The following is a 24,773-nucleotide window of genomic DNA, read 5'->3' on the forward strand; positions in this document are numbered from 1 at the left end:
TGGCTTTTTGCACATGTGTGAAGCAAAAGCACTTTGGGAGCTTATTAGTAGGTTAGGAAGAGCAACCTTAGTTCACTTTTCCTCCCTCCCATCCCCCCCTTTTTTTTTCTTTCAGCAAGACTCACTGTTTAGACATCTTGTGAATGAATGGTGGAAAGTCTTTGACTTCTGTTTTGAGGGGAAGCCAGGAGTGACTAACGTTCCTTAATCTGATTTTATTGCACATTCTTGTCTTGGATATGTTTTCTCTTTTTTCTCTGATGAGAAGAGGGAAACAATCCCTGATGCAAGTGGCTTCTAAGCTCTGTCTTCCTGTACCTCCACATGTAGATCTCTGAATCCATTTGGGAACTGACTGTGTATTGTTTTGTTTTCATGCAAAAGATCTTTCTGCAAACTGTGACTGGAATAAAAGCAGGAGGGAGCTCAGATGCTGGAGTCCCGGTGTCAGCTGAGGCACGCAGCTGATAATCCCTGCTCTGTTCTGTACATTCATTAGCGTTCTAGAAATACCTGATATGTCTGTTTCCTGATTAGGAGATCTCTAGTCAAATGCTCATTCTCTCACGGAAAACAAAGTATTAGGAATTTCTCTGGAAAAATTTAGGAATGCCTTTCAGTGTACATAACTGGCTTTTTTTCATTTGTAGTGTTGCTGTCCCCTGTATTTTAGGGACCTCTTATCATCCTGATGAAGCTTTTGGCATGGAAACGGAGTGCACTAGCTCTCTCCCTACACCCCCATTAATTCTGATTTTTGCTACTTCCTTTAATCGGCAGATGCGGGAGATGGGCTTGACAGGAGTTGGGAGAGTTGAAAATGGTTTGAAGGGGAGTGTAGTCTAAAGAAAAGTGATCAAAGCTGACTATTATCACTGAAATATGAGTGTTGCTGTTGATGCTTGTTTATAGCTTGTCAAGTCTTACATATGTGTACAGTTTCATTTTATAGGCTGATTTTAAGTAAAATAATGACTTCTCAGTGTGCTCTTCTAAAGTGAAACACTGCTTCCTTCCTCTCCCTCCCCAAAGTGAAGTTTAAAGTCTACAGCTACCAGGAGTGCTCCATTCTACCAAAGACAAAATGTATCCTGTTTGTTTAATAAATAATCAGCTGCCTTTGCTTTTTGGTTTAATTTAGTCCAAGTGCTTGGGGGTGGATAAATGGGAATGCAGTACTGGGGGTGGAGCTTCCAAGGAAAAACTTGAGGAGTAGAAAATTAAAGTAGCAGAGGATGCATTCTCCGCCCAGGCTAGGAAGACAGCACTGGGGCGCTTGTTGCTCACAGCTTCAAAGGATGAAACAGTGATTCTTGAGAAAGTATGTTATAGTTAAGGTACTACTAGTTAGGTGAATTTCAGCTGCTTTATTTAGCTGTGTCAGTGCTGGGTGCTTTTGTTTGCAAAGCCCTTGCTTGTAGAGCCTGTGGTCAACTTCTGAGGCACTTCTGCAAGTTATCTAATTTTTGTAGTTACCAAGGAAAAAACTTCTGACCTGAAAACATAAGCAGAATGAGTATCTAAGGGCCTGGCTGCACAAACAGTGGTACAGGCAGTTGCATTTTGGCTGCTTCTATGCTCTCTTGGCTGGTCATGAACTGGTTTTGCTCCAGAAGCCACATAGTTGGGTTAGCATGGTGCCAAGCTTGGATTCCTGTGCCTGGTGTCCAGAGCAGGCTAGGAGAGAAGTTCCCTTGGCCTTGGCACTCCAGGGGTAAACAGAACTACGTGTAGGTTTTGGGTTTTTTTCCCCTCTGTTCTGTGCCCTCTTTTGAGGGCATGAAGTGGAGGAAGGGAATCTCAGTGCATGGCTAACACCAGATACACTAGAAACAGATATTTGCTCTACTGCACCTAGATTTTTTGCAGATGTGGTGTGAACAGTTGTTTAGCTGGGTTAGTACAGGTACTTGTGCCCCCACAAAGGGTCACTAGGTGACAGCCAAGAAGTGCCTGTCCCCTGGGGTCAGATTTCTTTTTGAAACTTTTCAGTAAAGCTTAGTGATAAAGCCCATATGGAAGGAAGGAAATATGTGGTTTCCAGAGGCTAACCTCAGTGCTTCGATGATGACTCCCAGCCATGGCCACTGAAAGGAAAGGTGGCCTCACTGAAAACTGAGTGCCTCTCTGTGAGGAGCTGCTGTTTGAAGGCAGAAAAGGAAACCCTCCTGAAAAGACGAGTGGTCTGGCTTTGTCACTTGCGCTATTTCTGTAGCTTGATTTCAATCTCACTTTACATGCACCAAGTTACCCAGGTCATTGCTTCCTGAACCAGCTGGGGGGAATGATGGAAGCAATTGCCATCAGCCTTGAGAGCATCAGTGACTGGTGTGATGGAGAGAGGAAACGAAGTGCCAGCATGTTGAGATAAAGCATGTTCTGAAGAGGGGGAAAACCTATCTGCTGCAGTTTTGCCACTTACACCCAGTTTTCTATAGCACAGCAGTTTTTGCTTGGAAATGTCTTTCATATTGCTGTTTCTTTGAGGCTTGCAAGGCTTTGAATTATAGTATGCATGCTAATAAGAATGTATTGTTTTTTGCCCTTGAAATGAACAAAAGCACTCCTACTCAATGTTTTCTATCTGAAGAAAAGTACACTGTTACCCTTGTGCTGTCCTCTCCCCTTTCCCAAGCATTCTTTTATGCAACGAGGAGTAGCTGCAGCTCTGCTGCATAGTTTGAGCAGGCTGTTAGCCCTGTTGCCAAAAGCTAACCCGTGGCTCTCTTCGTGCTGGTGAAGGTGGGTCCTTGGAAAACTGAGGAGGGCATTCATGTGGGAAAGGAAAAAGTACATGGTCCTGTATTAAGCTGAGACAGCAACTGAAAATCTTGGGAGTGTTTTGACTATTGCATGAAGCTCTTAGAGGCATATGAAAGCGGGGGAGGAATTTACTTTCTCTGCCAAAGCTTCCCACAAGTTACAATCTCTTTTTAAAGGAGAGTTTATAATAAAGGGCCAAATTGTGCTTTCAGACCCTGGAGTCTACCAAAGCATCTAACTTTTCTAGTCCTGTGTCCCTACACATTAACATCTTGACAGCCTCGTGGAAGCTGGTGATAAGTCCCAATTTTTGGGTGAGGTTCCTCAGCTGGGAAGTCGTAAGTTAGCAGATCATAGAATCACCAGGTTGGAAGAGACCCACCGGATCATCGAGTCCAACCATTCCTATCAAACACTAAACCATGTTCCTTAGTGCCTCGTCCACCCGTGCCTTAAACCCCTCCAGGGAAGGTGACTCAACCCCCTCCCTGGGCAGCCTCTGACAGTGCCCAATGACCCTTTCCATGAAAAATTTTTTCCTAATGTTCAGTCTGAACCTCCCCTGGTGGAGCTTGAGGCCATTCCCTCTTGTCCTGTCCCCTGTCACTTGGGAGAAGAGGCCAGCTCCCTCCTCTCCACAACCTCCTTTCAGGTAGTTGTAGAGAGCAATGAGGTCTCTCCCCTCAGCCTCCTCTTCTCCAGGCTAAACACCCCCAGCTCTCTCAGCCGCTCCTCATAAGGCCTGTTCTCCAGCCCCCTCACCAGCTTTGTTGCTCTTCTCTGGACTCACTCCAGAGCCTCAACATCCTTCTTGTGGTGAGGGGCCCAGAACTGAACACAGGATTCGAGGAGCGGTCTCACCAGTGCCGAGTACAGAGGGAGAAGAACCTCCCTGGACCTTCTGGCCACGCAGTTTCTGATCCAAGCCAGGATGCCATTGGCCTTTTTGGCCACCTGGGTCATCTGGGTAGCTGCAGCCTTTCCTGCTCCACCAGTAACTGGCCTCGCTGGACCTCTGTGCCAGTATCATTGCCCTGGATGCTGCTTCCCAGCCACCAATTCCCTCCCTGGTCCAGCAGCAGCTCAGCACCCAGCTGTTGTGATACATGCCTCTATGCAGTGTCTTCCTCCTCCCTCACTGCTCCCAGCTTGAACTGCTTTCTCAGCAATGCTGCAAGTAGGGGGGCCATGCTTCAAAATTAGCTCTAGCTGCTGTTAAAAGTCCTCCAGCATGGTCAATGGCAAACCAGAGAACACCTCAGAAAAACAGGCTGTCACAACAAATGGAGTGGAATGTATTGGCGCAGGGGCACTTGGCTGTTAACTCTTTATCTCAGGAAAGAAAGGTCCAGAGGCAAGCAACGAGAAGGCAAAGAGGCTTAGGAACTTTTCCTTCTGGTTTTTTTTCCCTAAATTAAACATTACTTGAGGGGGAAGAAAATAGGTCTGACACTAGTGTGGGGTAAAGGTGTTGAAAGATAGCTCTGTCTGCTTTTCATGTTTTCATTTGGATCAGAAGGGTACTTCTGAAGTAAACCAGATTTTTTTCCCCATCCCCTGTGCTGCCCCTTGTAGAGCACCATCAAGCACCTAAAACAGAACTAGAGGCTGCATTCCAAAAGCTTGCCCAGCTCACCTGATGTGAGTTTGGTTTGTGGCAGGAAACCTGGTCTGAAGTAATAGCCTTGTAAACCCTTAGTCTGAGTGTTGAGACCTTCTATCGTTGTCTTATAGATACATGAAGTGGTCAAACTACTTGGTTGTGCAGAGCTAGCCCAGATGATGGCTGGAAATGGTGAATCTCATCCTTCTGTGGCTGCAGACATTATATGCAGACCCCACATGACAGTGGAGATGTGTGGCAGACTTTTATGCTCCCTTCCAGTGGATTTGGGTTTTATAATTTGTTTTTTTGTAACTGCTTTTCTCAGTGTCACTGAAAGTTGCCAGGAGCCCTTTTCTCATCATCTTGCTGTCTCTCTCTTCTTGGGAGATAACTGACTTTTGTCTCACTGTAGAGAATTGCACTAAATGGTCTTGAGGTGCTTTCTCAGACCCTGCATATCAAACTTCTATACAAGTGGAACATGGTAGGAGTTTTCCTCAGCTGTTCTGTGCTCCCATGGAGGTACTTAGAAATGCATATGTACTTTTCACCGTAAGCATACGCCTTTTATTGCAGTCTTAGTGTATTTTGCCCAGATTCAGGTGGTTAGGAAAGTGAATAAGAGAAAATTAAAGCAAGGGAAGAAGAGGCGTGCTTTTCCTCTAGGATGGGGTAAGAAAGGGTAGCATGAGAAAGATCAAACCCTCTAGAAGTTACGTACTAGCTTTCTTTATGGGCACTGCTTATTTAACATAGGCAAGGTGTGGGAGGTGGTGTACGTCCTGCATGTGCTACAATTTGTCTGCAGCCAGTTTCTGGCCCAGCGAATTTTACCTGTGTATGGATGGGTGGAGCAAATGACGAATCAGTTTCTCTGTCATCTCCCAAATCCCACTGGAGGAGTTGTTCCAGAAGAACACAGTTTAGATATGTGCTAGAGATCCCATGGTGCAGCCTGCTGTGTTCTTGGAGATGGATCTCCTCACCCTTTACCCTCCACGTGTCTGGATTACTTTGTTTTCAAATGTGCTTCTTCTTAATAGGTGTGTTATCTTGACCCTCTGAAGTCCAAGTGTGCCATTTGCCTCTTGTAGCAAACGACTGGCAGGTTGGAAAATACAAGAAAACTTGTGCAATGCTGTTTTCCTTGGACTATAATCTCACTGCTGCAATTCCCAGCACCATCTGTATAGCTGCTTGCTTACTGTTAAAGACGAAACCCCAAAGCTGCAAGTTGTTTTTTTCAGATTGGAAGAAAGCAGAGCATATTCCTTCTTCTTCCCTCTCCCCCCCAGCATGTGAAATTGCCAAAGATTGGAGAGGAGGAAGTGTTGATCTGCTGGAGGGTAGGGAGGCTCTGCAAAGAGCTGGACCGCTGGGCTGAGACCAATGGCATGAGGTTTAACAAGGCCAAATGCCGGGTCCTGTACTTGGGGCACAACAACCCTGGGCAGCTACAGACTAGGAGAAGTCTGTCTAGAAAGCTGCCTGGAGGAGAGGGACCTGGGGGTGTTGGTTGACAGCGACTGAACATGAGCCAGCAGTGGCCCAGGTGGCCAAGAAGGCCAATGGCATCTTGGCTTGGATCAGAAACGGCGTGACCAGCAGGGCCAGGGAGGTTCTTCTCCCTCTGTACTCGGCACTGGGGAGACCGCTCCTCGAATGCTGTGTTCAGTTCTGGGCCCCTCACCACAAGAAGGATGTTGAGGCTCTGGAGTGAGTCCAGAGAAGAGCAACGAAGGGTCTGGAGAGCAGGCCTTATGAGGAGCGGCTGAGAGAGCTGGGGGTGTTTAGCCTGGAGAAGAGGAGGCTGAGGGGAGACCTCATTGCTCTCTACAGCTACCTGAGAGGAGGTTGTAGAGAGGAGGGAGCTGGGCTCTTCTCCCAAGTGACAGGGGACAGGACGAGAGGGAATGGCCTCAAGCTCCACCAGGGGAGGTTCAGGCTGGACATTAGGAAAAAATTCTTCACAGAAAGGGTGATTGGGCAGTGGAAGAGGCTGCCCAGGGAGGTGGTTGAGTCACCTTCCCTGGAGGTGTTTAAGGCACGGGTGGGCGAGGTGCTGAGGGGCATGGTTTAGTGTTTGATAGGAATGGTTGGACTTGATGATCCTGTGGGTCTCTTCCAACCTGGTTATTCTATGATTCTATGATTATTGACTGACGTGAATAATCGGTAAATAAAATCTAATCTGAATCAGGGACATTGTGTCTTAAATGGCACATGCCTTGTATGACCTCATCATGCTGTATGTTTGGCTTCAGCCAACTTGGGAAGAAATTCTGACCATTAACCAGCCATTAATTGGTTTGTGTCTGTGTGGCTGGGATGTACTCCTGATGCTGGAGAGAGTAATGTGTAGAAGGCTTGCTTGATTTGAAGCTCCGAGGTGGGTGTGTGTTCCTTAAACCCTTGAGGGTGCTGTTGACACGATGCAGTTGCACAGCTCAGCGACTCAGTCGTTTGCAAGGTTCTCCATTACTGAGTTTGCAGCTTGTGTTCTTTATCTTGCCTGTGCTTGGGGAGCCTGCTGCTTGCAGTGGTGGTTGGCCACTCTGTGCTCTGTTCAGGTACATCAGATGTTTCCTGTGAAGTAGCTGAGTGGGAGAAAAGCCTCCATCTTTGGTGGCTAGACTGGTTTTTGTACTGATGATGACTTCATCTTTTGACTATGCAATGTGTCTGAGACTAGGTCTGCTGAAGACACACCTGAGTAACTTCAGTTGTGGAGATTATTAAAGAAAAATGCTCCCCCTCTAGTTATAATAAAACTTCAGCCATCCATTTCCTGAGTCTCAGCATAAAGGTAGACTCTGAGGGAACTATTACATTATTTCTTTTTTTTTTTTTAGTTTCTCCCATGTTTTTTGACCAGCATTTAATGCCAGCATTGCTGGATCAAGTTAAGTTCAGAGGGCCTATTTTTGCTGCCTTTATTTGAGAGAAGGAAATAATATGCTACTCTGTCCTAGAAAGGGAAATCCTCCCTGGATCGAGGCATAAAAGCTTGATTCCATTTAAACATGGCATGTTTAGCAGGAAAGGGCTGGAGTGCCTTGAACCTGCTTGGGTTCTGACTTTGTTGTCGAGCCCAGTTTCTGTTAACTTCTTAAGATGCCGTCTGCTGTTGTTCACTTGTGTTGGAAGCTGCTGTTCACCCCCTTGATTTTCATATCTAACTTGGTAAATGTAAGGCATAAGGATTTCACAGCAGACTCTTGACTGATTAGTCTCTTCTACTTAGTAAGCAGAAGTGACCTCAACAATGTATTGTGGATCTCCGGGTCTGGGATTCATTCAATCTGAAATTAAGGTTGTTTTGCATTACAGACTTGTGGCCACCTGCACTGGGCTGTACCTAATTTATAGGGTATGCTTCTACCCCTACTTTTGAAGCAGCATTTCTGGCTGTCACCTCCACCTCAGGGCCTGTAGGATTTGGCATCAAACATTGTCTGTGTTCATTTATGGGGATAGGAAAAAAAAAAAGTGTGGAGCTTATCCTGCTTAACAACATCTCTTTTTCTGCTACTAAGCCAGATGCTTTTGCATGTGGCCTTGGGTGCAAATCATGTTTCAGCAGGTTGAATGGAAGGATTAGTAAGACCCAGCTGTTGGCAGGAAGGCATCTTACTGTCAGTGTTCATGGCATGAAATCGATTGGGTAAGCACTGTTCTTGCGTATTACTGGGGAACTTTTTTTAACCAAGTTAATCACTGTGGGAAATCTGGAATCGAATACTTAAACTTTTTTTCCCTCCCCCTAAACTGAGGCTAATATCCTAGGGATTCTTGGGTTTGTTTTTAATGACTGCTGTATGGGACAAATAAGGACCCTGCCTTTAAAAATGTGGTGGGCTTCTGGTCTGGTGGCTCTTGACTAGAGCTACACAAAATTTCATTGTTCAAACCCTGAAATAAATTTGCAGTCTTGCTGCAGAAAAATCAGTCGCCTCATGGACAACAAGGTTTTCAGGCATCAGTTGCATCCAGGGAACTGCTTAGGGTTAGAAAATTAATCTTCCTTTTTCACTCACTTGTTATATGTCAGTTTTCACTGCAAGTGTTGTAGGCTGGCTGCTGGCACATGTGAGGAGTTCTGTGTTTCTCATGCCTGATAAAATCATATAGCAACGTGCTGCAGAACTCTTGACCTTAGCTAGGAGGCAACATGACTGCCATTCACTCAGTACTGACAAGTTTTCTCAAGAAAAGAGATTAAAGGTTTTTTAAGATAGCTTTTCAGGTGCCATTTCAGTAGAGTCAGGTAATGGTCATTTGTCCTGGTGCTTGTAGACTGTAAATCTTTCCAGCATAACTTGTTCCTACTCAATGTCTACTCTGTAAGCCGAATATTTTTATATCCACAATAGAAGTAAAATGAATCGGCTGATAACCAAGATATGACTATGGCAGAGGCAGTGACTAAGGTGGAAAAGTAATGGATCATTAATGTGTGGGCTGCCTTGAAAAGAGCATATTGTTTTTCAGAGTTCTTCCGTTGTGCACGGCAGGGTGTTTACCTTGGTTTGCAGTCATCAGTGATTTTCTCCTTAGATAAGTGACCAGTAGCTGAGCTGTCAGGCAAATGATTTCATGCCTGCACAACCCAGCCTGGGCACCTAAAGGAGAACCAAAAACACAAACCTAGGGCTGCATATTGTGTAGTTGGTGCATTTCATAACTGCTAGAAAACAATCACAGTGGGGCTTTTCCTTTTCAGATTGTCTACACAATAGAAACATTTCTTCTGAAGAAAGAACAAATGGAAGAGGAAGGCTCTAATTGCCCTTTAAAAACAAAATCCCTATCTTGCTGTGCTGCTTCTGGTCTAAAATTAAAAAGTTAGATTAATCTTTAAAGCAGCGCAAGAATCTCCAAGTGATTTTCCTCTCTCCACCCAGCATGTGCCTGGGTTTCCCCACTCTCTTTAGGAGCAAACCTTTCCTAGGGATGAGCTGAATTTTGTTTGTTATTGCCAGGAGCTATGAGATGGATTCAAAATTGGGGAGGTAAGGGGAGCAGCACATTGATCTCTCTTTTCCTCCAAAACAAATAAGGGTTGGATTTTTATTAAAACCACGACTAAGTTTTGTTTCTCAAATGAAAACACACGCTTTATTGACTTTTTAAATCAGGTCTAGCCCTTCTAGTCATATTCTATTATTACGTGTGCCTTCTCCCAGTCTACCTGCAATCACTCACAAGTGGAGTTTAATAAAGAGTATGTTTTTATGTTTTTGTAGCAAAGAGGGAGGAGATCAGGCTCTGGTTGCTCTACTAATTAGACTCTTTGAGGGAATTCTATCCCCAGTGCTCATCTGTATTTCAATTACTTTGGTTGCAGGGGATGAGAAGCTGAAACTATTCTGATGTTTGCATTGCTGATTTTGGCAATGCTACTCCTTCCATACCCGGTAACCCTCTGCCTTCCTTCAGCAGCCGCCTCTGCTGAACTAGGAAACCAACTTTCCCCTGTCCTGCTGTGTATGAGGAGGGGAGCATTCACCAATTGTTTTTATCTCACTTGTAGCTTCACTGAAAATGCCTTTGCTATCTGATGGTGGAGTAGAAACAAACAGGTATTCGTGCTTGAAATATTCAAAATGAATGGTGTTCTGTCCTTGCTGTAGGACTTGGTTAAATACTGTATGTACCTTTGAAAATCTATTCACTGGAAACGCGTTCGCTTGCAGGTCTGACTTAGAGCAGCAGGTGTTAAACCACTGGTTTCCTTCCAGTGCAAATGCCACTTTGGTTTGCTGGTTTTGGCCACTGTTTCTGCTTGCCAGCATCACTTCAGTCTCCTCGGCACACTGAGCCAAGCTGTGACTTCTGCAGATGCGTAGGTGGCCATGCAGTGTGTTTCTTAAGCTGCTTTAATTTCTTCACAAATACGTCTGTCCTGGCAAGTTGCAAGTTGACTGTAGCAGTGGTCTCATAGGAGCATGATTGCATAGGACAGTTGACTTCTTATCCTTTCATTATTGTGAAGTGAGGGGCTTTCCACTGACTAGAAACTGTTGAGAGTCTGGAGGAGGCCAGTGTCAATTGTGAAGTGTCTTCTTTCTTCTGCCTGTGACAGAAGAAACATTGGGTTCTGCTGATGTGAAGCTGTGACTGAGTTTGTCTCTCATGCTTGGGGTCTCAGTAGACCATCCTTACAGGGAATCCACAGAAAAGTGAATGGCCAGGGGTGTCTCACTACCTTACGTAAAGGTGTCAGTTGAGTGAGCTCTTCTCTTTCAGCATGTGGTGCTTATAAAATGAATAGCTCTTCAGGGTGTGGGAGGGCAAACTAGGTAAGGGGTGGTAATGCTGATTTGATATAATTGAAAATGCTCAAGCAGTTTGTGGCAGCCTTTTCGTGATCAAGTCTGGTGTGCCAAGGAATATTAGGGGAGCCGAGGGGAAAGAAGCAGATGCCAAAGCCAGAATTTTACTTTCTGCTCCACCTCCCCCTCCCCAGTCCCCCCCCAACCCATCCCTCTGCCAATGAAAATAGCAGCATAAGCAAATGCAAGAAACAAAGGACTTAATTATCTTCTGTTAACTCCTGTGAAAGCAAAGGGTGAAGTTTTAAATATACCCAGAAAAACCTGAATGTTTTCACAACAAGTTTCTGGTAAAAGTCAGAACTGTACACTTTTTTTTCTTTTTCTTGCCATTGCCCTCCACTCAGATTTTCAAGCTCCAGCTTATCAAAATATGCCCATTTTTATTTTGTTCCTGTAAACCGCTGACTTTGTCATAGGTGAAATAATGGAAGAGCTGCTCTGAAATGCATCTCCTTGCAGCCCAAGCCCTTGTAGGCAGATGCCCTGAAATCATCTTGAGGCTGAAAGATGGAAACTGGGAGCTCGTTAGATGACAAAGACCTAGCTGTACCCGTTCAAAGTGATTTCTGGTGAGAGAATCATACAGATGTCAACATATGAAGCACTGATAGATGAAACTGTGGCAGAGAAAGGAGATGGAGAAACTGAGGGCTTGTTTTGGCTTAAGAATGAATGCCTATGAACTGACCAGAAATACACCCATGCTGCAGCTCAAATACTCTCTAATCAATGAAGCATGGATGCTTTTGGTGAGTCTCCCAGGATGCAAAGCGGAAAAATGCATCTAACTGGCTTCAGGAGGCCACCCTGTGATATTGAGTGTAGTAGTCAGGGGTTGGACACGTGTACTCCGTAGAATTCCCTCCAAGCCTGAAAGCTGGGAAATACCTTACCTGTCCTTCTGATGTTGCTGCTTCTGAGTTGAGGAGGAGCTGTATGAGAGAGGCTTGTGCTGCTGCTTGTCTGTGTGCTGTGCTGTGAGTTGCTAGAGAATTATATATTGAAACAGAACTGAACTATAACGAGCGCTGAGTCGGTGTAGCGTGTTGAAGGCTGATGTACATCTATAGCTACATCTTTACAGACATGTTCTATGCCATAGGTTTTGCATTATAACACATAGGAAATCCTGCTCAGGTGAGGATAGAGCAGTTTTACCAGAAATAGGAGTTGAAGTGTACATTCACGGAGTAGTGCAGCTGGCTTGGGCAGGCACCCACTGCTGACTCAGGAAAGGCTTGTTGGGAATCTTAAATCATGACCGTGTTTATCCTGTGACAAAACTTTATAAATGGGGTGACTTTTGTAGTGAATACTATCAGCCCCTGGCTACAAGGACAGTGGGAGAGGTGTGAATGGCTGATTAATTCTAAGCAGCCAGCTGTTAATGAAGTATAGGCTCAGTTTTTCAAGTTATGCAGAAGAATTTTTAAGTGGGTTGAATCCAGTATCCAAACTTGAATGGGCATGTTTTGAGGCTAAATGTTAGGTACAGTTGTACTGGAATACCTTATAGCAAAGGTAGGGTGGAAGATCTTTAGTCTTAATTACCTAAACAAGCTTAGGCTGGAATGTTTTCGCAAGGTGGTGTCATTTTTTTGTAGGATTAAGTCTGTAACCTAGAGTTAGCTGGCTTGCTTTTTTCCCCTAGTAAGTTGACCACCTCTTCAGGACTGCTAGAGTTGTGGACAAAGCAGATCCAAACATGCATAATAAAATAATGGTGATAGTTCAGCATCTAATTCTCATTCTTCTGCTCCAGAGAATCGCTCTGTGGATTGTTCTCTTTTGATTGAGTTGCCTAACTTGTAAGTCAACTGAAGACAGTGCATCCTTCCTTCAGCAGCTGCTTGTTTCATAGGTTGCAGTTTAGCAGTCATCACGCCTGAAGAAGAAAGGATGTTTTGGGACAGTCTGATGTAAGTGGGAATATGAAGGGAGTCAGCAATGTCACACTGGTTATTCAAAGGAAAGACAGATAAAAATCATTCTAGGCAGCAATATGGTACATGGGCATTTTGTACGTCTTGGCTTTTCCCAAACATAGTGTTCACACCACTTCCTATGTTCTCCTATGCTTTATCTGCTCTCCTCTTCCTATCTGTTGAGAGCTTTTTAGAGTCATCCTTCCCTTCCCATCTCTTAAATCGCTTTCTTTAGGAGTTATTGAAGTGCGCACACACAAGTGATTGATAAGCCTTTAGTTGCAGAGCTGCTTTTACTTCCACTGCTTCCAAGAGACTGCAGTGTGGTTTTGGGCCAGCCCTGTTCTTGTTCAGACATCTCTTAACATGTCCATCAGGTGTACTTTCTTTCCTTTCCTTTCCCTCCCTCCTGTTTTTCTTGATAGCTGCGTGAGATCATCTTTTACCCCCACTCCCCCACCCTTCTCCTTACTCCCAACACCTGACATGCACACGTAGAGATTTTCTTCTGTGGTCTCATCTCTTCAAGGAGCAAGAATTCTCTACTGGGTACAGCACAGCCGATGGCCCAGCCTCCTCTCTCCTCTGCCTTTAGTACTGGTTTTATGCTCTGCTGTAGGAGTGGAACAGTACAACTCAGTCACTTAAGTGGCAAAGAGGAGAAGCATGTTGCTGTGTGGAAGGTACGTCTGTTCTGGTTTTCAGCAATGCTGTCTTTCAGCAGCAGAGGTGAGGTGGTATAACTTCTGCCACTTTTAAATTATGCTCAATCTTCATAGAGAAGTCACCCAGACATGATGTGATAGATCTTTCCCTGTAGGCTTACAAAGCGCTGTTTCTTGAACACCTCTGCAGAATTTGGGCCATGCAATTTACTTGTCTACATGGTGCCAGGCATGAATCGTCATTATAGGTACTGCTGCCTAGCTGGTCCTGGGAATTATTCAGAGAGGGCATCTCAGCACTTGTTTCTAGAAAGGGTAAAACCGTTAAGACACTGTAAGGTAGCAAGGGGTGGTTGGTGCTAAATTCTGAACTGTGGGAGCTGACTTTGATGGCTTCCAGATCAGCCAGAAACAGCATTATTTTGGTGCCCTTGAGGTGTTTTGCTGAAAGGTGAGAAGAAAGTTTTCTTGAGCGGGAAGCATTTGAGGCCATTCATGTGAAGCTCGTGAAGAAGATCCAGCTGCAGCTCCACTGACTTCCGTGAAGATGGTATATGACAGCTGTAAATCTAGTCACAGCAGATGGATACCTTATACAAAATAGAGTTCTTAATGTATCATTTGAAGATAAAATATTTCTTTTCCTAGGGGGGAAAATACACGGTTTTGGTGTCAGGTTGGAATAGGGTTTTCTGCCTGAATACTGTCTTCGGTGGAAACAGAGGATACAAATAAATGAGCAATTTGTCTAGATGATGTGAATTGTCAACTTTTTCTTCAGCTGCTGCCTGGAATCTGCGTTAAGGGAAGCATATCTCAGACTGAAGTGAGATGACTGAGGAAACTTAGGTCCATTTACAAAGGTCCTCTCAGTCTTTAGCAATAGTTTCAGTTCCTTCTCCCAAATAATTTCAGCTTTCCTCAGTGCTGACCACAGTGCTCTTTCTACCTCATGGTCTGAAGCCTGACCTTCCTTTTTTCCTGTCTTCTTCCTCTGTGAACAGCCTTCTAGGACTAAAAAGATGTTGACTCTTCTTAAATACTCTTGGTGCTTCTTTTTGGTAGTCAGTGTTCCTTGTGATGTAGTCACCTGCTCAGCACTGACACCACACACCCCATGCCTCCCTCCTATTTTCCTGTTCATTTTGATTCTTTCTCTTTTTCCCCTTTGTACTGCTTTAAATATCTCTGTGACTGAGTGTCCGTGACAGCCTTTGTTTCTCTGTATATACACCAGACTACTGCCTTGTACGCCTCTGCTATGAAATGCAGATTTTTTTTGAGTGGATATCTATAAGCTTGACGGTCTGAAGGACTTGCTTCTGTTTTTCTGGAAGACTTTTCTTTTACTTAAGTGGCCACTGCTTTAGTGAGGTCGCAGATGCTTTCTGCTCCCTCTACGTTAGCACTTAACACTGCTTTCATCTGCTGGCACGTCACTGTGGCTCTGCTGGCCTCAGTCAGTGATGCTGGCCAGAACATAAGCATTGCTTTAAGCTTCTGTCAGAACCTCCTAGGACAAACAACCCTGTCTTTTATCTGCTCTGACTCCAGATGTCACTTGATGTCAGATGCAAACCTTTCCTTTCTTTAAAAGATGTCAGTTCCAAATCTGAACAGAGAGTCAAAGAGCTGTGGCACTGTCCCTGCTCCAGGTCCCTCTGCTCCTACTGAAGTTACTTGCTGTCAGTTCTCTGCAGACTGGACCAGGAAGATCTCACATATTTAGAGCAGAGTCTGGGTTATAGCCCTGTATTTGAGTACTTGGGAATTAAATCTGTGAGTGGTAAATCTGGACTGGCTTCCTTTTCATGCTGGAAGGCTACGAGCAGCTGTACAGACAGCAGTCATCCTTTTGGAGCAAGTTGCTGGCCAGTAACAGTGCGAGCAGTGTGTGTCATGCAGTCAGAGGTCTTATTTTAAAGGCCTCTTCTGTGCAGATATATTCACACAGTCTGCTGTCCCTCTGATGTTAGCCACATGGCCTAGCTTCAGGGAGCAGAGCTTTTCATTATCTCTGCTCTAGCGTGTTTGTATACACGTACAATTCTTTTCCCAGGAGGAGTTTGATGAGAGCAGAGGTTCTTCACTGTCCTTTTGATCTGGGGCTCCTTGAGGACTGGCTGAGAAGTTTTAAAGATTTATTCTGAAACCAGGACAGATGGACAGTTAGTTACTAGCACACTATCATTGGGATATTTGTTAATGATCCTTCAAGTGTATTTCCTGAAGTCCCTTATCTCCAAAGCAAAAGGCATGACTTTATTCCCTGCCTCCTTTCCTCAGCAGCTCCCACAGAAGTGGTGTCTCCATAGTCAGGTGATAACATCCGTAAGATCGCTGATTATTGTAAAGGCATACAGAAATAGTTGATACAGAGCTATCATACATCTTTAACTTTATCTAACAGGCCTCTCTTGACTTGAAAAGAACCCTTTCCAAAGCAAAGCCTGCAAAATCAGACTTGGAAAAGGCTAGGCTGAGCCTTTTACACTTAGACAATATAGGAAATATTTCCCTCTAAGAACCAGTGTTTTTAGCTCGCAATATAACTTGTTGGTCCTGAATTGGTAGCCTTCTGCTATAAACATGCACATAAACTGCATGAAATAATCCTGTACTCCCCAAATATTTGTGATCTTTTTCTGTCATCCCAGGAACTCCTTGGGAAGGGAGCAGGAGGACAATGAAGTGGGGTCTTCATGGTAGTAATTTTGAGAGAGGGCTGACTAAATTGACTTAGTCTGCAAACTTCTCCTTGTTTAGGTAGGAGGACTGAAAAGAAGAACCAGTTAATGCATTTGATATCCTACAGTCAAGAAAATGTTAAGGTGAAAATGATTTTGTTAATGTTGGTCTGTGGAGCTGCTGGCAGCCTTACTGCCGTTTCATTAATCTGATGAATCCCAAACCTCTAGAATCCCACAGGGAAAGGCTAAAAGCCATAGTCAGTGACCTGCAGGGACTAACAGCGACTTCCTCCCAGTTGCTCAGAGGCTGTCAAGGATGAGGTGCTTTTACCTGACCACAAAACCCACTATCCTAACTGGAGAAAGATACAGCAATGGGTTTGGCTTGCTGTAACAATCTTGAGATCAAGCTGAGTTTATGCCATGGCGTGGCCTACTGCAGCCTGAGAAAGTAAGAGTCAAGATCTGATTGAATTAGCCACAAAAGCTAGGTAGAATAATGGACAAGAAGCCTGACCAAATTCAACCTTGAGGACAGATGATGTATAAAGGTTTTAGTCTGAGACCTGAGCCTGTAGGGTGAGGCATGGCAATGCGTGCTGAAATTGCTCATGGGTAGAATCCTTCTTTCCAGCAAAATGACCAACAGGCTGGATACTGTCCTTGCAATTTGCATGTCTGTTTTCAGCCCTTCTGCAGAGCTTAATAGTATCAATACTTCTTTCCTACTGATTCTCAAGTTGTGTTTTCCATATAGTCTCTTTACAAGCAGAATTACCAGCTAAGTTCAGTTGAGGCAGAGTTGCTTTTTGAATTAAATCTGGATTGTCTCTAGGCCTGTTTGGCCAAGATTTGGAAACTATGAAATGTTTGGTATAGTGCGGGTCCACAGCAGTGGGCCAAAACGGATGAAAAGGTAGGATTGAAAATAGTGAAATGTGTGTTCATATATATGTATGAACATGAAAATATATATTTCATGTATATATGAGAAATAGTGCATTCTTTTTACAGGAAAATTTTGAAGATTGCTTACTTACCAGTGCTTTCTTTGCAAGCATTCTCTCTTCCACGCACAAGCTTGAACAATCTCTATGCTGTGATTAGAATTGGAAGACTCAATATACTGAAAATGTGGATATAATTCCTGCCCTGAAGATGCCTGTCAGGAGAGATGAGACAGGAAGGGTTGCTCCATGAGCAGGGTGAATCCAGGCCAATAGCAGGCAAATTATTTGCTTCTGCAGGTGGTTCAGCTATCAGTGGCCCTGTTTTTATTGGTATGGTTTTTGTTTTCTCCTTCAACCTTTCAGGGTTGTGTGAAGCCAGTTGCTGAAGCACTGCTTGTATTAATGCAATCAGTAGTAATCAAAAGGAGTTTGCTTATCAGCTTGGGAGCATCCTGGACAGCCTAGTTGTTTGTCAGGATGAAAGAGTGAAGGGTGGAGTTTAGTTTGCAAAGATCAGGTATGTCTATGGGAAGCTGGAAGCTCTGGAGTGTTCAAACTGAGCCTGTTGTGTGGGTTTTGCAAAGATGTGTATCAGTACGAATTAGCCCTCCATGAAAAACTAAAATTCAAAGCTGGTATGTGTGTGCTACAGCTCTGTAATGAGCCAGTTACTGTTCTGAGGGTCTCACTGCCTTGCTTGTGAGAGGTGTGATGACCTGTGTTTGAGAAGGTGTATTCATTGCTCCCAACACTAGGTATGAATCTGGCTTTTATTTGGTGGTGGAAGTACTCAAGAGAGGAACCACAGTGTCTACATCCTCTCTCCTCTTTCTGGATGATAAATTGGCTGAGACTAGGAGCAGGCTGTGCTCCGCTCTGGCTGGAAACCCACTGCTGTGGGATGTTAGGTATATTCTTGCAATGGCAATCCCAGCTTTGCCAGCATTATTTCACTGTTGCACTTGGAAACCACAGTGACTTTGCCTGTATTTGTACATGGTCAAGTTTGAGTTTCAAGTCTAAGGTTAGTGAGCCAACATCCAGCTAACAGCTTAGTAATTTACCTGGAAAGACAAGAGACCCATAAGAGTAATATAGCTTGTCTAAAACAGACCACCACAAAATCAAGCCTGTCCTAAAATAAAATGAGAGCTCATAGCTTTTGTAAGATGAAGACTCTATATTCCTAGCAGCTCAGTAGCATAATCTGTATAGCAGTTTGAGCCCCAGCAGTGATATTTGGGAGGGCAATGGCATGACATAGCATATGCCTTCCTGCACGGGTGTTCTTTCAGAGCACGGGGCCGTGTCTCTCCTCTGGTATCACTTCCTACCTAAGCAAGCACTGAGAAATATTTTCGTGCATGTCCCATTCCTCTCACGTTAGTCGCTGTGAAGCCTTCTACAAGGATTCTTCATCAACAGACTTTAGGTTGGTCTTCTAGATAAACATATCTGTTACCACACTAATTTGTGTCTCAGTATTTCAGGTGTTAGATTTTAATTGAAGGTCACCTCCCAAGTAAGTTTTCAAGTCTCACGGTAAACAGGAATTCCTCCGTTTCTCTACCCCACTAACTAACAGCATGACTTCCTCCGATGGAATTTGTTTGAAGGATGGTTGAGATCTGGCATATTTTTTTCCATTAGAGGTGCTGACAGGGTATAACTCAGTCTGTAAATTTTAGAGCTAGAATCTCTTGGCTGTGTTGCCGGCAGAGAGTGGTAGCGGATGAGACAGCAACAGCTTGCTTTCCTGCTCCATTAGAGATGTGAAGAGCAGAAAATAAAAATGTTGAAGGAGGGACGAAGCCTGACTTTTCTTCTTTTTTTAATGTGGCCTTCCCTACTTGTAGCAATTTAAAGAAATTATCAGTATTGATCTGGCATAAATTCATAGGAACAAAAGAATTTCTCCATCATTCTGAGACATTGTGATCCATAGTGAAAGTCTGAATTTTCTTGCTGTGTTTGGCTGCATTACTTTGCCCCTCTACTCGATACAGAAGTTGAATTTTGAAAAGGTTTGTCAGGTGGTAGCTGCTGCTGCTGCTGAGCTGGTGGAAACTGGCAGTAGGCATGAGAGCTGCCAAAGCCCCCTGGGAGAGGAATTGCGGCTCAAAGTTCAGCCTGTTTCAGTGGCAGCTGAGTCTTCTAAAGAGAACTTGCTGTGTAAAAGTTCTGCCTACACTAAGTTCTCAAACTTTACAAGTTACTCCTGTTGTAAGTCCTTTAGCAAGATGGTCACTTGCATCCGTTTATCTCCATTATAACATGAGTGATTTCTTGGAAAGGATGTAGTGAGAACATTATTGTACAAGGGCAGGCTTTTTTTGAAGAGTCTGCAAATAACTGTAGTTGGTGATATGTGTGTGCTGACAGCTGTAATGTCTGCATGAGCAACTAATACAATCTGCAGTAACTGTGAATGCCAGTTAGGGACACTTTGTGTGCTGTCCCATACACTGGTACCTCAAAAAGCAAACTTCAGAAAGCTGTTTCCTCATAAGAAGACGCCTTGTGTTTGCAAAGACGCAGTTTCTGTCTGCTTAGAAAACAAGGATTTTTAAAGTGCCTTACCAAATGGGCAACAGAGACCTAGCATGTTATTAAAAGAAAATGAGGCTCCTGCAAAGCTTTTATTTCATGACTTTTTGGGGGTTGCAGTGCCACCTTTGATTCTGCCTGTTAACCTGTGGCAGCTGATAGGGCATAGGGTGTACTCAGTGAAGGAGATAAAATCTGAGGGTTGAAGTATCTTAGTTAAACTATTGTACCTTATTTTAATGCTTACTTAAGGCATCTATAAATTCCAGAGGAGAAGAATTTGTGTCACAATTACTTTCTTCCATTTGGAGGCCTTAAGGAGGACGTGGTTTAGTATTTGATAGGAATGGTTGGACTTGATGATCCAATGAGTCTTTTCCAACCTGGTGATTCTATGATTCTGTGATTCTAGAGTCTCACAATAATGTGTGCAAATAAAAAAGCTAGAAAGGATGTTCGTGTAGTCTGTTGTTGGATAGTTTTAAAACTTAGGATGGGGAGGAGGTGTTAAAGTATGTCTCCTGCTTTCTGAATCAATGTCATGGAAGGGGTTTGCATCCTCATTTTTTTGCAAAGAATTTGTTTGAAAACGCACAGTTGTTATGTATGATCCTTGCTCTTGCAAGTGTCCAGCTTTCACCATTTATAAAGCATTTCTGATAACGAAGGCACTTGTAATGCTCAGGAAAGAATAAATCCTCTAAAAATAACAGATCTGTTAGAAGTAGACAGAGGAAAGCCAGCTTAAGGACCTTGGTCATTTAATAAACTTTCAAGTGGCTGCTTGGTGGTATTCTCACGGCTTCTTAACCAGCCTTTGTTCTGACGTTCATCCTAACTGTCCCATGCTCTCTGCTGGTCCCCTTACTGTCTGCTTCAAAGGTGAAGTTGATGCACCCCCATTTAGCTCAAAATGTGAGCAGGTCACATGAAGAACTTATTTTTGAGTGAAGTAAGGAAGGCTTCTTTAAGTGCAGGAGTGTGAGTTAACACTGCTCATCAGACAGGTAGCAAGTGTGTAAATTGCTAGAGGTTATGTAGTAAACTGATGTGTTGAGAGCCCTTAATTCCTCAGTTTATTCTTAGCTTTAGCTGGTGCACAGTTGCCATATTGTACAGTATTTATTATTTGATAGGAGTGGTTGGACTCGATGATCCAGTGGGTCTTTTCCAACCTGGTGATTCTATGATTCATTCGACACATAAACAGACCTTTTTAAAATTTCTAACTAGCTTCCTCACACCTTGCAAATCCTATGCAATAGGAAGCTTTGGCTTCAAAAGCCTGTATCTTCCTCAGGCTGTCAAAGTCACTCAGGCTGGGAGCTCCCCACCCTGTTCCTGTCTGTGCTGAGCTGCTGTAGTTACTGTCCCCGTGGATGCCCTGTGCCACCATGCTTGGCTTCTGTTCGTGAAGGCTTCCTTTGGCTGGCTCTTCCCCATGTTCCTTGCACCGACCAGAGAGAGAGCAAGGCAGCAGCTGCTCCGGCTCACACCAAACACATCTTCATTGTCTGAACCTCCCGCTCTGCTAAACACCTTGCAGAGATCAGGCAAGGGCGGTACAAGCATTCAAAAGAACTCAATGCTTTGTGTGATCCTAATACCTAATTTTTTTTTTTCTTCAGCAATTGAGATAACTTTTAAAGATCTCTAATTTTCATGCATATTAAGTTGTAAATTCCATCTGAAAGCTTTATGACTTGAATTGGAGATTTGCTGTTTGCTATACTTAATTAGAAGTACTGAAACACAGAATTGTTTAAGCTGGTAAACATAGCTGCAGCCTCACCAACTGGTGCCATTGTTTCCTTCTGGATATTCCCTGTTGCCTTGCAAATCACTGCCAAGGTATATAGAGTGACTCACTTCTTGTAGCACTTCCAAGATGGAAATTCCTAAGTCTAAGCTTGGGGGTGACAATAATATTTTTTTACTTACTTGGTAGGTTAGGGGTTGGGATGAGCCCAAAGGTGACACATCAATATCCAGTAACTTGCCAGATAGTAATTGTCTTTTGTTTATCAAGCGGATTTCTGTGGGGCTGGCTCTCTGTTTAGGAAATTTACTCAGATGGTCCTGTCGTTTTAGGGAGGATTTTATGTTGCGGTCCTGCAGAAAACTCCTATTGTGAAGGAGCTTGGGCTGACTCTGCATAACATGATGAGTCTCCTACACAGCATCCTCCCACCGCCTGTCAAACAGACAGGGCAGTGCTGGCTCTGTGCTTAGCAGCGGTGAGAGCGCTGGGGGCTATTGACTAATGTGATTATAAAGCTAGGAATCTCCTCCTTGCTTCCTGTGGGCTGCGTAACACAAGAGCAAGACTTTTTATTTAACGCAACAATCTGAAGCAAGTGAAAGAGCAGAGCTCAGCTAAAACAATTTCCCCAGTTGTTTGGGCAAGCGGCTGATGGGAAATCTGGCGTGTTAACTTTACATTGGCCTTTGACTGGTATGTCACGAGAGGCATAAACCCAACAGGCTGGTGCTGCTTTCTGAGGAGAAAAATGTGTGTCACAAATGACTCTCTCTTCAGTTGACTGGCTTTTTGATATCCATAAAGCCTAGCTGGTCTGGAATGCCTCACCAGTCTTTCAGTATGCTTCAGGTACTCTTAGAATCAGGATTTTCCAGATTTCTTTCTCGCCCGGACAAGCAGGTGATTCATAGCCACAGCCTTTTTCTTTTTCCCCATTTTCTTTCTTAAACTTTCAGCACTGTATCTGTGTATTAAAAGGTGGAGAATAAGGGTTTGAGGTTGATTCCTTTCAACTAACTTGTGATTTGACTTGCCATGGCCAAACGCCTGACTTGTGTGAAATAAACTGATACAGAGAAAGGCAAGATAAGCTGACTTGTGTAGAGTTTTAGTGCGGTGATCTGAATTTTATGTTGCATCAGCCTAGAAGGAAAAACTGGAGCTGAGCATATCAATGCGTTCTAGATGGGCAAAGGGAAAAGAAGCCTGGGAAAAAAAAATTCTACCTCTCATTTTGTTTTTTTTCTTCACTCCAGCTCCATGGCTTAATGTGATGTTAGCTGCTAAGGCAAGGGCAGGTGTCATTAACTTAGAAACCTGTTTAACCTGTCTCTTTGATGCTCTATCTGTTCCTTAGCATGGGAGAAAGCACTGGGATATTTTCAGTTTCTGCCAGAGGCTGGAGGTGGTGTGCCATGTTGATGCTGTGCTGAACACAAAGGTTCTGCAGTTCTGCTCGTGGCCACCTTTAAATGTGTCTGTCAGGCTTAACATAAGCACAACACAAACTTCTTTTTTTAATCCTGAGAGTGAGTTATGGGGTTTTAATATCGATCTTTATATTGCAGCCACAAAACTTTGTGGAGTTGGTAGACTTTAAATAAGCTGTTTCATTGTTAATGAGTACGTGTTAAAATACAGCACAACTTAGTGCTGAGTGTTTATCTGCCCCAAGAGCATCTTAGCAAGAAGACACATTGATCACATCAATCTATGATCCGGTGTTTTTTGGTTTATATAACTATTTGTCTTCACTGCTCATGTTCTCGGAGCAGTTTTTTTCTGAAGATAGAATGGATCATCAGACAAAAATTCTTGTCTTGGTCATCATTTGGCTTCTGTTGTGGGAATTTAGTATGGGTTTAATAATTCTGCCTGATCTGATAGTTAAAGATCTTGCCAATTCCTGTTGCTGTCTAGCAATTTAAGAGAGAGAGGTGAGGAAAGACATGGAAAAGAAACACCGGGCTTTTAACTGAAGTAAGTCGAGGGTGTTTTTAATTCATTCTTGGTTCATATGTGGGGGTGAAGACATGAGCTGGCAGCCCACAGTGGTGCTTGTAGTGGAGGCTGAAGATGGAGGGATGCCTCACAACTAGAGGTGCGAAGTGATGACCTGAGGTTACTGGTAGCAGTTCACTGTCTCTGGGCCAGGATGCAGCTTGTATTGAACTTTGCCTGAGTCCACTTAGCAAGCACTTGACTTTTGCATCTGGAGGATGCCTTTATTGAAAGCATTCTTGGAAACAACCTATGCAGCATAATGAAAGTAAGTTCTAACTTACCACATCTGTTCTTTCCTGCCTTTGAACCATGGAAACCCCTCCTCCTTCCTTTAAGGCTTTGCGTAACCTCAGATATATTCTCCAGGTTTTTAACTTAACCATTTTAATGGGAGCTTAGTCCCTCATGAACAATAAATTTTTATTTTTAGCACTTCGGGATTCACAGATGAAAAATGCTTATGTAATTAGCCCTCTTGTGTGGGATTCCTTTCTTTAAGGTGACTTTTCTGGAACGTAAAATGGTAGTAAATGAGTCAGTGCACACTAAGAACTGCATGGCTAAGGAGTTCCATGGCTGTGGTGTGCTCTCAACTTAATTTTTCCAGGCACAGGAAAAGCCATGTCCCAGCACAGTCCATGCACTTCACTTAGAGGAGGGATCAAGCTGTGAATACTGTATGTTCTTTCAGGTATGTGTCTGCCCTACTCCCCAACAATGTCACTTAACAAGCAGATGTGGTGATGACTCAGTGTTATATCTCATGAAACAGGAAAACTGAGATCATGATGGGAATTCCCAGTGGCAGGAATACTGGGTGTACCAGAGTGTGGCACTGGAAACCTTCTCTCCATTCATAGTGGCAGGAGGCTCCTGTTAGCATTGACTAGGGCTGAACTTGAGCAGTGTCTGTGTTTAGCACCTCTGGAACAGCAGTGCCATCAGACTCCTGTTACTCTTACTGGCAGAGCTAGGCTTTCATTCAAAGAAACTTGGAGGTCTGTGCTGCAGTGTTTGATAAAACTTTGCTAGTGAAATACATGGAGTAACTTGTGCTCCCCAGGAGGCATATGGATGCTTGCAGCTGCCAACACTGGTATTCATTAAGGAGACAAAATACCTACATATGCCCTGAATTAGGTTATTAAATAAAGAGAGTTTTTGTATTTTAGCCAGTAAATGTCAGCTTCACTTGCCGTGTGTCATGTTTTGTTCTGATATCATGGAACCTGATCTAATTCTTTAATTTCTGAATAATCACTTCCTGTCTGCCACTCCCTTGTTTATATCATGTGCTTATAGGAAGAAACACTTTTTAAAGAAAAAGTACACCAGCCACTAGTTTATCACACGTAAATAATAATGCGGTGTTTCAAAAATTGTTTGAAGAAGTCAGTTCTTTTTAAGTGGTGTAAACATCAGTGGTCTGTTTTGGGGCTTTTTTTTCCTTGTTTGTTTTTTTCAGTTCTGCAGATTGGTGCTGGATATTGTAGGAAAAGAGAAGCCTCACAGTCCAGTTAGTG

General features: G+C 43.7%; 1 protein-coding gene across 2 annotated transcripts in view; it reads left to right on the forward strand.

Moving 5' to 3' along the window:
* The window catches only part of PARD6G (par-6 family cell polarity regulator gamma), a 67,797-nt gene that overhangs the window by 28,960 nt on the left and 14,064 nt on the right, over window positions 1–24,773 (forward strand). Inside the window, exon 1 of one of the 2 annotated variants that reach the window (XM_069853309.1) lies at window positions 17,064–17,267. The exons of the other annotated variant lie outside the window; for it this stretch is intronic. Coding sequence (XP_069709410.1) covers window positions 17,162–17,267 — 106 coding nt within the window. The 5' untranslated portion in view covers window positions 17,064–17,161. Of the gene's footprint in view, window positions 1–17,063; window positions 17,268–24,773 lie in introns of those variants that run through there. 2 annotated transcript variants of the gene reach the window in all.

The sequence above is a fragment of the Phaenicophaeus curvirostris genome, chromosome 3, assembly GCF_032191515.1.
Source record: "Phaenicophaeus curvirostris isolate KB17595 chromosome 3, BPBGC_Pcur_1.0, whole genome shotgun sequence".
NCBI classification, from domain to species: Eukaryota; Metazoa; Chordata; class Aves; order Cuculiformes; family Cuculidae; genus Phaenicophaeus; species Phaenicophaeus curvirostris.